At 48.2% G+C, this 13,767-nt stretch overlaps 1 protein-coding gene across 1 annotated transcript in view; it reads right to left on the bottom strand.

The window, feature by feature from the left end:
• The window catches only part of LOC126234832 (neuropeptide CCHamide-1 receptor-like), a 47,072-nt gene that overhangs the window by 21,222 nt on the left and 12,083 nt on the right, over positions 1–13,767 (bottom strand). Inside the window, exon 2 of the mRNA XM_049943574.1 lies at positions 11,495–11,769. Within this exon, the coding sequence (XP_049799531.1) occupies positions 11,495–11,769 (275 nt within the window). The remainder of the gene's footprint in view (positions 1–11,494; positions 11,770–13,767) is intronic.

Below are 13,767 nucleotides of genomic sequence, written 5' to 3'. Positions count from 1 at the left end.
CAGATAAGACGCTGAGGTGAAAAAAGTCATGGGATACCACGCTATATTATGTGTGACCTCCTTTTTCCCACCATAGTGCAGCAACTCGACGTGGCATGGACTGACCATGTCGGCCGGCCGGAGTGGCCGTGCGGTTCTGGGCGCTACAGTCTGGAACCGAGCGACCGCTACGGTCGCAGGTTCGAATCCTGCCTCGGGCATGGATGTGTGTGATGTCCTTAGGTTAGTTAGGTTTAATTAGTTCTAAGTTCTAGGCGACTGATGACCTCAGAAGTTAAGTCGCATAGTGCTCAGAGCCATTTGAATCATTTTTTGACCGTGTCGCTGGAAGTCCCCTGAAGAAATTCTGAGCCATGCCGCCTCGTGAAAGTGTTGCCGGCGCAGGGTTTTGTGCACGATCTGACGTCTCGACTACGCCGCATAAATGTTTGATGGGACTCATGTCGGATGATGTCGGTTGTCAAACCAGTCGCTGGACCTGTTCAGAACGTTCTTCAAGCCAATTGCGAACAACTGTGGCCCGGTGACACGACGCAATGTCATCCATACAAATTTCTCCGTTGTTTGGGAACATGGAGTCCATGAATGGCTGCAAATTATGTCCTAGTAGCCACACTCGGACCTACCGTCAGCTCTTACCAACTGGAATCGGTACTCATCGGATCAAGGCCCCAGTTAACAGTCGTCTAGTGTCCAACCAACATGGTCACGAGCCCAGGAGAACCGCTGCAGGTGATGTTGTGTTGTTAGCAAAAGGCACTTGCATCGGTCGTCTGTTGGCGTACACCATTAACGCCAAGTCTCGCTGCACTGTTCTGATGCTTTCGTCGTACGTCCCACACTGATTTCTGCGGTTATTTCAAGCAGTGTTGTTTGTCTGTTGGCTGGGAAAACTACGCAAACTTGGGTGCTTCTGGTCGTCGACCACTGCGTTGTCTGAGGTGAGAGGTAATACCTGAAAATTGGCATATTCGGCACACTCTTGTCACTATGGATCTCGGGATATTGAATTCCCTAGCGATTTCCGAAATGCAATTTCCTATGAGTCTAGCTTCAACTACCATTCCGCGTTCAAAGTCTGTTAATTCCTGTCGTGCAACGATAATCACGTCGGAAACGTTGTCACGTGACTCACCTGAGTGTAAATGAAGTCTCCGCCAACACGCCGCTCTTTTATACCTTGTGTACGCGACACTACCGCCATGTGTACAGGGTGGTCCATTGATCGTGACCGGGCCAAATATCTCATGAAATAAGCATCAAACGAAAAAAACTACAAAGGACGAAACTTGTCTACCTTGAAGGGGGAAACCACATGGCGCTATGGTTGGCCCGCTAGATGGCGCTGCCATAGGTCACACGGATATCAACTGCGTCTTTTTAAAATAGGAACCCCCATTTTTATTACATATTCGTGAAGTACGTAAAGAAATACGGATGTTTTAGTTGACCACTTTTTTCACTTTGTGACAGATGGCGCTGTAATAGTCACAAACATATGGCTCACAATTTTAGACGAACAATTGGTAACAGGTAGGTTTTTTAAATTAAAATACAGAACGTAGGTACGTTTGAACATTTTATTTCGGTTGTTCCAATGTGATACATGTACCTTTGTGAACTTATCATTTTTGAGAACACATGCTGCTACAACGTAATTACCTGTAAATACCACATTAATGTAATAAATGCTCAAAATGATGTCCGTCAACCTCAATGCATTTGGCAATACGTGTAACGACATTCCTCTCAACAGCGAGTAGTTCGCCTTCCGTAATGTTCGCACATGCGTTGACAATGCGCTGACGCATGTTGTCAGGCGTTGTCGGTGGATCACGATAGCAAATATCCTTCAACTCTCCCCACAGAAAGAAATCCGGGGACGTCAGATCCGATGAAGGTGCGCGACATTGTATGGTGCTTCGACGACCAATCCACCTGTCATGAAATATGCTATTCAATACCGCTTCAACCACATGCGAGCTATGTGCCGGACATCCATCATGTTGGAATTACATCGCCATTCTGTCATGCAGTGAAACGTCTTGTAGCAATATCGGTAGAACATTACGTAGGAAATCAGCTTACACTGCACCATTTATATTGCCATAGATAAAATGGGGGCCAGTTGTCCTTCCTCCCATAACACCGCACCATACATTAACGCGCCAAGGTCGCTGATGTTCCACTTGTCGCAGCCATCGTGGATTTTCCTTTGCCCAATAGTGCATATTATGCCGGTTTATGCTACCGCTGTTGGTGAATGACGCTTCGTCGCTAAACAGAACGCGTCCAAAAAAACTGTCATCGTCCCGTAATTTCTCTTGTGCCCAGTGGAAGAACTGTACACGACGTTCAAAGTCGTCGCCATGCAATTCCTGGTGCATAGAAATATGGTACAGGTGCAATCGATGTTGATGTAGCATTCTCAACACCGACGTTTTCGAGATTCCCCATTATCGCGCAAATTGTCTGCTACTGATGTGCGGATTAGCCGGACAGCAGTTAAAACACCTACTTGGGCATCATCATTTGTTTAAGGTCGTGGTTGACGTTTTACATGTGGCTGAACACTTCCTGTTCCCTTAAATAACGTAACTATCCGGCGAACAGTCCGGACACTTGGACGATGCCGTCCAGGATACCGGGCAGCATACGTAGCATACGCCCGGTGGGCATTTTGAACACAATAGCCATACATCAACACGATACCGACCTTTTCCGCGATTGGTAAACGGTCCATTTTATACCGTCCGCACTGGCGGAATGTTACGTGATACCACGTACTTATACGTTTGTAACTATAACAGCGCCATCTATCACAAAGCGAAAAAAAGGGTCCAACTAAAAGATTCATATTTCTTTACGTACTACATGAATATCCAATAAAAATGGGGGTTCCTATTTTAAGAAACGCAGTTTATATCCGTTTGACCTATGGCAGCGCCATCTAGCGGGCGAACCATAGCGTCATCTGGTTTCCCCGTTCAAGGTAGACAAGTTTCGTTCTTTGTAGTTTTTTCGTTTGACGCTTATTTGGTCACGATCAGTGGACCACCCTGTCTATGTGCGCTTCGCAACCCCATGACTGTTGTCAACTCAGTGTAGGCTACAATATAATAGCTCATGAAAAAGTTAAAATTCAATTTGTAGCTAGAAACTGTTTCACAAGAAGTCAATAATAAGAAATAAGTGGAGACATCACAACGTTTGATAAAGGCCTTCACACTTTTAAAGAAATCCTTACACTTTTTGTACCAGGTCAATGTTGAGCTCCATTACATGCACCTCGGCCATTTACTTGATGAACATCGCTGAGCGATGAAATTCCAGACAAGTTTAACGAGTGGAGTGACATGTCAGGTGGATGGCCAAGTCGCACACATCAAAAATATTTACCATTCGCTGGATGCTGAGGAGTATTTCCTAGTTTCAGTATTGCTCCAGATATTCTCTGGGTCTTCGGCCTCTACATCTTACCTTCCGCACCAGTCATTGGTGAGGGTATCTGCAATCGAAGCACGAACATCACATCCAGCGGGATGGGACATTCGAGATAAACGCGCTCCTTGATGAACCCAGCCTCCCAGGAAACAAAGAGAATTTGTTAAATAGACTGTTACCAAGTTGTTGTTGTTGTGGTCTTCAGTCCTGAGACTGGTTTGATGCAGCTCTCCCTGCTACTCTATCCTGTGCAAGCTTCTTCATCTCCCAGTACCTACTGCAACCTACATCCTTCTGAATCTGCTTAGTGTATTCATCTCTTGGTTTCCCCCTACGATTTTTACCCTCCACGCTGCCCTCCAATACTAAATTGGTGATTCCTTGATGCCTCAGAACATGTCCTACCAACCGATCCCTTCTTCTGGTCAAGTTGTGCCACAAACTCCTCTTCTCCCCAATCCAATTCAGTACCTCCTCATTAGTTATGTGATCTACCCATCTAATCTTCAGCATTCTTCTGTAGCACCACATTTCGAAAGTTTCTGTTCTCTTCTTGTCCAAACTATTTACCGTCCATGTTTCACTTCCATACATGGCTACACTCCATACAAATACCAAGATGCAGTTATAAATGGGATGTTGGAGACGAGCAAATTTATCAATTTGCTCGAGGAAATGGCCGAGAGATGAAATTCCGTACAAGTTTAATGAGCAGAGTAAATATCAGGCGGATGGTAAATCCAAGTCGCACACAGAAGAAATCTTTAATATTCAATGGATGGTGAGGAACATTTCCCAGTTTCAGTACTGCTCCAGAAATTCTCTGAACAGGAGGTACGTCTTCGGTTTCTAACAACTTCCTCTCTAACCATTTACTGTGAGAGTGTTTGCAATCGAAGCAACGGAGATCGCTCATGATATGCAGTGGGATAGGACACTGAAGATAAATGCACTCCTTGCAGAATTTAAACTTCTAGGAAACGACGACAGTTTCTTAAACAGGCTGTTTCTACGGAGCTGTTGAAAATGGGATGGTGAATGTTGGAGGTGGGCAGATGTATCAGTTTGAGATATGGGACTCTGGTGCAGGTATAAATTACACTACTGACCATTAAAATTGCTACACCACGAAGATGACGTGCTGCAGACGCGAAATTTAACCGACAGGAAGAAGACACTGTGATATGCAAATGATTAACTTTTCAGTGCATTCACACAAGGTTGGCGCCGGTGGCGACACCTACAACGTGCTGACATGAGGAAAGTTTCCAACCGATTTCTCATACACAAACAGCAGTTGACAGGCGTTTACTGGTGAAACGTTGTTGTGATGCCTCGTGTAAGGAGGAGAAATGCGTACCATCACGTTTCCGACTTTGATAAAGGTCGGACTGTAGCCTATCGCGATTGCGGTTTATCGTATCGCGACATTGCTGCTCGTGTTGGTCGAGATCCAATGACTGTTAGCAGAATATGGAGGATAATACGGAACCCTGTGCTGGATCCAAACGGCCTCGTATCACTAGCAGTCGAGATGACAGGCATCTTATTCGCATGGCTGTAACGGATCGTGCAGCCACGTCTCGATCCCTGAGTCAACAGATGGGGACGTTTGCAAGTCAACAACCATCTGCACGAACAGTTCGACGATGTTTGCAGAAGCATGGACTATCAGCTCGGAGACCATGGCTGCGGTTAGCCTTGACGCTGCCTCACTGACCGGAGCGCCTGCGGTGGTGTACTCAACGACGAACCTGGGGGCACGAATGGCAAAACGTCATTTTTTTCGGATGAATCCAGGTTCTGTTTACAGCATCATGATGGTCGAATCCGTGTTTGGCGACATCGCGGTGAACGAACACTTGAAGCGTGTATTCATCATCCTCGTACTTACGTGATGGTATGGGGTGCCATTGGTTACACGTCTCGGTCACTTCTTGTTCGCATTACAGCACTTTGAACAGTGGACGTTATATTTCAGATGTGTTACGACCCGTGGCTCTACCCTTTATTCGATCCCTGCGAAACCCTACATTTCAGCAGGATAATGCACGACCGCATGTTGCAGGTCCTGTGCGGGTCTTTCTGGATACAGAAAATGTTCGTCTGCTGCCCTGGCCAGCACAGTCTCCAGATCTCTCACCAATTGAAAACGTCTGGCCAATGGTGGCCGAGCAACTGGCTCGTCGCAATACGCCAGTCACTACTCTTGATGAACTGTGGTATCATGTTGAAGCTGCATGGGCAGCTGTACCTGTACACGCCATCCATGCTCTGTTTGACTCAATGCCCACGCGTATCAAGGCCGTTATTACGGTCAGAAGTGGTTGTTCTGGGTACTGATTTCTAGGATCTATGCACCCAAACTGCGTGAAAATGTAATCACATGTCAGGTCTAGTATAATATATTTGTCCAATGAATACGCGTTTATCATCTGCATTTCTTCTTGATGTAGCAATTTTAATGGCCAGTAATGTGGTAATTATAATTGACAGTGAGTTAACTCTGATAGGCTGACAATAATCATTGTCCAATAAGGCATATTTTTCTAAAAACTTTAGCAGCACTGATTTTGCGAGTGTATGGCACTGAATACACTAGAGCTGTTCTGACTGGCGTGCTGACATGCAACCATTGCCATCGTTCTACCATAAAGGCGACGGCGTGTCTCCAGGAGAAAGGAGAGAATTTCTGATAATTTTATGAAACAGCACAAACTACAAAAAGTATTTTTGTTGCAATTACGTGGCTATAAAGCCGATAAGATTTTGTTCAAGATTCCCTTGGTGTGGATCAAGGCGTACACGTGACTTAGCAAGTGCCTCCTAAAAGTCAGCAACGATCCTTGGACGTGTAGATTTGGGTTTTATATTAAGGATGACAATACACTGCCACATAGCCCTGTCGTAGTGTATGAGTTCCAGGTACTTCATAACATCACGCGTCTACGGTTGTCAGAGCGCTCTCTCATCGTTACTTCCGCCGCAAGTAACTTCAGTCGGAAGTAAAGTCCAGGAATATAGTAGTCGCTTGACATCACGAAGTTCCTCGTACTCATCCGCTACCACCAGGCCTGTATGGTCTGACATTATCCTCCATTAGATGAAACCCAAGTCCATATGCCTCATGAAACAATCGCAAACACTGTCACAATATTCCTTGTAGACAGCAGCCTACCCAGTTAGGAAACATAGGCAGCGACATAACTAATCGGAACTTTATGCCTCTCCAGACGAGAACATAGCGTCGCCTAATCGTCAGCTTTACATAGTAAGGTGGGGTTCAAAATAGGACTTAGGGCACACCAGCTGATGGGAAGACTCCTTCAGAGGGCTAAGCTGTGACTGACCCTTGACACTACCCTAATGTTGAAGGATCCACTCAAGGTGGGCAAGGCACCACACCTAGCGAGTGACAAGATTGCCAATTGCGTGGCTGGTGCAGGCAGGGAGGGGAGGGGGGAGGGAGAGGGGAGTAGGTGGAAGTGTATATATCTAACCACCTCTGGCGACGATGCACAGTCCTCGTCAGCGATCCCGACGCGAAAGCCAGCGTTCTGGCTGACGCATTTGCAGCGAACTTCACACCGGTGGCCGACGTCATCGACGACGACCACGTACGGCGGGGCCACGAGCAAGTACCAACCTTTCGCGCCGCAAGGGAGGAAGGCGACGTTATCGAGCCGATAACGGAGGAGGAAGTTGCTGTGCAAAAAAATGGCTCTGAGCACTATGGGGCTTAACTTCTCAGGTCATCAGTCCCCTAGAACTTAGAACTACACTCCCGGAAATTGAAATAAGAACACCGTGAATTCATTGTCCCAGGAAGGGGAAACTTTATTGACACATTCCTGGGGTCAGATACATCACATGATCACACTGACAGAACCACAGGCACATAGACACAGGCAACAGAGCATGCACAATGTCGGCACTAGTACAGTGTATATCCACCTTTCGCAGCAATGCAGGCTGCTATTCTCCCATGGAGACGATCGTAGAGATGCTGGATGTAGTCCTGTGGAACGGCTTGCCATGCCATTTCCACCTGGCGCCTCAGTTGGACCAGCGTTCGTGCTGGACGTGCAGACCGCGTGAGACGACGCTTCATCCAGTCCCAAACATGCTCAATGGGGGACAGATCCGGAGATCTTGCTGGCCAGGGTAGTTGACTTACACCTTCTAGAGCACGTTGGGTGGCACGGGATACATGCGGACGTGCATTGTCCTGTTGGAACAGCAAGTTCCCTTGCCGGTCTAGGAATGGTAGAACGATGGGTTCGATGACGGTTTGGATGTACCGTGCACTATTCAGTGTCCCCTCGACGATCATCAGTGGTGTACGGCCAGTGTAGGAGATCGCTCCCCCCACCATGATGCCGGGTGTTGGCCCTGTGTGCCTCGGTCGTATGCAGTCCTGATTGTGGCGCTCACCTGCACGGCGCCAAACACGCATACGACCATCATTGGCACCAAGGCAGAAGCGACTCTCATCGCTGAAGACGACACGTCTCCATTCGTCCCTCCATTCACGCCTGTCGCGACACCACTGGAGGCGGGCTGCACGATGTTGGGGCGTGAGCGGAAGACGGCCTAACGGTGTGCGGGACCGTAGCCCAGCTTCATGGAGACGGTTGCGAATGGTCCTCGCCGATACCCCAGGAGCAACATTGTCCCTAATTTGCTGGGAAGTGGCGGTGCGGTCCCCTACGGCACTGCGTAGGATCCTACGGTCTTGGCGTGCATCCGTGCGTCGCTGCGGTCCGGTCCCAGGTCGACGGGCACGTGCACCTTCCGCCGACCACTGGCGACAACATCGATGTACTGTGGAGACCTCACGCCCCACGTGTTGAGCAATTCGGCGGTACGTCCACCCGGCCTCCCGCATGCCCACTATACGCCCTCGCTCAAAGTCCGTCAACTGCACATATGGTTCACGTCCACACTGTCGCGGCATGCTACCAGTGTTAAAGACTGCGATGGAGCTCCGTATGCCACGGCAAACTGGCTGACACTGACGGCGGCCGTGCACAAATGCTGCGCAGCTAGCGCCATTCGACGGCCAACACCGCGGTTCCTGGTGTGTCCGCTGTGCCGTGCGTGTGATCATTGCTTGTACAGCCCTCTCGCAGTGTCCGGAGCAAGTATGGTGGGTCTGACACACCGGTGTCAATGTGTTCTTTTTTCCATTTCCAGGAGTGTACTTAGACCTAACTAATCTATGTTCATCACACACATCCATGCCCGAGGCAGGATTCGAACCTGCGACCGTAGCGGTCGCGCGGTTCCAGACTGTAGCGCCTAGAACCGCATGGCCACCCCGGCCGGCTAAGTTGCTGTTCAGCTTCGCTAGCTGAACCCCAAGAAGGCTGGAGGTAGCGATGGAGTCACAAACCTCCTGCTGAAGAACGTTCCGCCGGGATTACACCGGCAACTTGCAGATGTTTTCAACGAGATCCTCCGATCAGGTGTCTACCTTTCTGCGTGGAAACACGCGGAGGTCGTGGCCATTCTGAAATCCGGCAAGGACCCACGCCAGCCATCGAGCTACCGACCCATCAGCCTACTCCCGTCGCTCTCGAAAGTTTTCGAGAGGCTGTACGCGAGAACACTGATGCGACACGTCACCCAGGAGGGCATCATCCCGGACGAGCAGTTCGGGTTTCGAGAAGAACATTCCACTTCCCGCCAGCTCCTGAGGGTAGTAGAATCGGCGATGGGGGCACTGGAAACAAGGGAACACTTGGGGGGCGGTGTTGCTCGACGTCTCCCGAGCGTTTGACACGGTGTGGCACGACGGTCTTGAGTTCAAACTTTTTGAACAAGGGATACCGACGTCCCACATGACGCTACTGCTATCGTACCTGTCTGAACGAACCTTCCACGTGAGGGCTGGCGACGGTACGTCCACAGACCGGCAGATACGTGCAGGAGTGCCGCAGGGGTCGGTACTCGGCCCCTCGCTGTACTCCCTGTAGACTGCCGACGCGCCGAAAGTGGCAGGAGTCGAACTGGCGCTGTACGCGGATGATACGGCCCAGTTCACTCGCAGCACGAACGCCCAGGTGCTGAGAAACCGCTTCCTACGCGGGTGCGACGTCTTGGGCTCATGGGCAACAAAGTGGCGTCTGAGATTCAACGCCACGAAGAGCCAGGCAGTTGTCTTCACCCGCAGAATTCTACCGCCAGGGCTTACGCCAGTCGAAATCCTGGGAGAACCTATCCCATGGAGTGGGACGGCGAAATACCTACTGGTTACCCTAGACCGCAGGCTCACCCGGAATCAGAGTATGCCGCCATGGTGTGGGGGAAAGCCGCAGATGCTCGCATTGTGACTGCAGCGGACACAGGACCGCGCCCTGAAGACTGCTATGCGAGGCGCTTCTCGACGCGCTAACTCCACGAGGACACCGGGATCCTGCCTCTCCGAGACAGGTTTCGCGCCATCGCCAGGAAGAAAGCGGGACGCTCCCGCAACCGGCTCATCCGTGGACTGGGCCAACAACCTCATCACACGCCAACCATGCGTTGGCCTGACCTGCTGAGGGATTAAGTTTTACTAATCCCCCACCAGTGTGTGTCTTTCTCTTTTTAAGGTTACACCAGCTAGGACCAATCAACAAGAGTGGCAATATATCTTTCTCTCTTTAACAGGAACCGCAGGAATGACAAATTTTGTCCAAGCTGCACCACCTCGAGCCCAGGATAGGCTCGTCTTTTCAGCGTCAGCCACGATGCAGTCCCTCGTGAGGTTTGTTTACGTCTGAAGCGTAAAACTGTATGCAAACTGAAACATGGATCATGGGAAACGTGAAGAAACAAAAGCTGAGATAAGTAAAATGTTAAAGACATAGTTTGTCGAAATGTGTAATAACGATTTGATTAAAATAACTGCTGAGGATGTGCTTAAAGGTATTGGCGAGGATACATGTCTACACAGAATCCTTACTAAAAGAAGCCACGATTTTGTAGTTCATTTGCTGGTATAGGGATGAATAAAAATCATAAAGTGTAGAACAGATTTTACAGGCGGTAGGATGTATTACTTGTGCAGAGAAGACTTAAGACCAAAAGTATATTACGATATGAAAGAACAGTAACAGAATTGGCTTTCCTCTGTAACTTCATGAAAATTTTGTGCCAGCAATCCCAGTCAGAACCCATATCGAGACATCAGCAGGTGCTGAAAAGGAGTGAATGGCTGAACATGTGCAGCCAGCATGCTCATAACCAATGCCAAGAACTGTATTTCCATGATTACCATTCTCTTACTTTAGATATGTGGTCAGCTGAATATCGTTAGGTTTCAGTTATAGTATACTTCATTCTATACAGCACTGAAATAAAGGCTGTGTGAGTACTCCTAGTTTATCATGCTGACAAGTTAGCAAAAGTTCTGGTTTATAGCATGACCAGTTTTTTCAAACGTTAGCCTCTCTGCAACAAAAATTTTTAAATTTCTGAACTCCATATAACTGAATTTGTCACAGTCTCACATTATTCATTCTTGTATATGCTTACAGATTTCATTAGAAGCTTTTAAGTTAGATGAATCACGTGTGTGGATCTCCAAAGCAGAACTGCAATCCCACCTACGTTAATTACGAAATCTAATATACGGTAAGAAATATTTTTACAGTTAATAACCACTTTAAAATCTGAGAACATGACCTACCTACTGAAGTCGCTTGATGTTTGATTGTTACAGCTCTACTTTTACACATTAAGTAAAGAGATGTGTATTTGAGGCCATCTTGTAACTATCTCGATGCTCAAATTAAGAAAAGGAACTTAGAAACATTCAATCCCGTATTTAAATATCCTCATAAATAATTTCGCAGCGATATTCTGCCACTTACTGCTGTACATTTGTACAAATATTGCCCTAGTACCATAACTTTCTGTGAGAATGACGCTCTGTTATTTGAAGTACAGTTGAAGTTCTCACAGAAGTAAGGAAACGGAACCAAACTCGCGCAAAAGAAGCAACTTCAGACGGTAGATCAGGAGAGATAATGGAACGAATACGACGGAAAAGAAGGCGAGAGACCAGAGCATGAAGACGTGGTAGGGCAGGAAGCAGAGAAAGAAGATGGCGACGAAGGCGAGCACCATCTTGGCGACCTTCTTGCGCGCGCGCACCTGCGCGCTCTGGCCCTGCGGTTCTCCCGGCATGCACCGCGCCGCCGACTGCAGCTGCGCCGCCATCATGGTGTAGAACACGGTGATGATCACCAGGGGCACCGCGTAGTACGTCAGGAACTTGAACAGCACCATGAAGGCCGCGTAGCCCTCGCCCAGGTACTCGGGAAATGGGTTGCACACCTGGAAACATGAAACACATGTTGCCTGTTAATTACTCAATGTTGAAATCATTCATATGTCATCTAATGAACGAGCCACACGAAGTAATATGTAAAATAATTAATCAGTTCATACACTACTGGCCATTAAAATTGCTACACCAAGAAGAAATGCAGATGACAAACGAGTATTCATTGGAAAAGTGTGTCTGAAAAGTCTTGCCCTGACTACATAAATTGACAACTCAGGCTAGAAGTAAGATACAAATATGAAACTGGTGTCTAATTGTTTACAAACTATCAAAGGTTTTTTCACACATCAGTAAACTTCCACTTCCATTGTTGCCCAATGACAGTACACGTCGATATGACTTTGCGGTCGAAATGGTATCAAGTACTGAGGACAATGATGGTTATCTCAGACGAATTACCTTTTCCGACAAAGCGACCTTTTTTTGTCAGTGGAGTAGTGAATTACCATAATGTGCGCATTCGGGGTTCACAACCCCCTGGCGAGGTCATGGAGTGCACCAGAGGCAGTCCAAAGGTGAATGTTCGGTGCGCGCTATTGCACGATCGAATTTTCGGGCCATTCTTCTTCCCTGAGGCTACCATCATATCTGCAGTATCTGGACATATTGCAACTGTATGCTGTTCCTCAGCTGGCTCAGTATCACCCCGATGTCTTGTTTCAGCAAGACGGTGCACCGCCTCATTGCGGTTTGGACGTCCATGCCTCTCTCGATATGACCTTTCCTGGGCGATGGATTGGTTGTGATGGGGCAACGGTTTGGCCTCCACCTTCTCCTGACATGACCCCATTAGACTTCCTTTTATGGGGTTACGTCAAGGACGAGGTCTATCGAACAGTGTACCAGATCTTGAAACCCTGCGACAACGGATAACCACAGTCGTTGAATCTATCCCTCCAGTGATGTTGGCTAATGTGTGGACGGAAACTGAATATCGCCTAGATGTGCTACGTGCTACCAAGGGTGCTCATGTGGAAGTTTACTGACGTGTGAAAAAAACTTTGATAGTTTGTAAACAATTAGACACCAGTTTCATAATTGTATCTTACTTCTAGCCTGAGTTATCAATTTATGTAATCAGGGAAAGACTTTTCGGACACCCTGTATTATACTAGAACTAACATGTGATTACATTTTCACGCAGTTTGGGTGCATAGATCCTGAGAAGTCAGTACCCAGAACGAACACGTCTGGCCATAATGACAGCCTTGATGCGATTGGGCATTGAGTCAGAGCTTGGATGGCGTGTACAGGTACAGCTGCCCATGCAGCTTCAACACGATACCATAGTTTATCAAGAGTAGTGACTGGCGTATTGTGACCAGCCAGTTGCTCGGCCACCATTGACCAGACGTTTTCACTTGGTGAGAGATCTGGAGAATGTGCTGGCCAGGGCAGCAGACGAACATTTTCTGTATCCAGAAAGGCCCGTACATGACCTGCAACATGCGGTAGTGCATTATCCTGCTGAAATGTATGGTTTCGCAGTGCTCGAATGGGGGCTAGAGCCACGGGTCGTAACACATCTGAAATGTAACGTCCACTGTTCAAAGTGCCGTCAATGCGAACAAGAGGTGACCGAGACGAGTAACCAAGGAAACCACATACCATCACGCTTCCAATGTGCGTTCACTGCGATGTCGCCAAAGACGGATGCGGCCATCATAATGCTGTAAACAGAGCCTGGATTCATCCGAAAAAATGACGTTTAGGAATTCGTGCACCCAGGTTCGTCGATGAGTACACTATCGCAGGCGCTCCTGTCTGCGATGCAGCGTCAAGGGTAACCGCAGCCATGGTCACCGAGCTGATAGTCCATGCCGCTGAAAACGTCGTGGAACTGTTCGTGCAGATGGTTGTTGACTTGCGAACGTCCCCATCTGTTGACCCAGGGATCGAGACGTGGCTGCACGATCCGTTACAGCCATGCGGATAAGATGCCTGTCATCTCGACTGCTAGTGATACGAGGCCGTTGGGATCCAGCACA

This window comes from Schistocerca nitens, chromosome 2 (genome assembly GCF_023898315.1).
Source record: "Schistocerca nitens isolate TAMUIC-IGC-003100 chromosome 2, iqSchNite1.1, whole genome shotgun sequence".
NCBI lineage: Eukaryota > Metazoa > Arthropoda > Insecta > Orthoptera > Acrididae > Schistocerca > Schistocerca nitens.
This window is presented reverse-complemented; position numbering and strand designations above follow the sequence as displayed.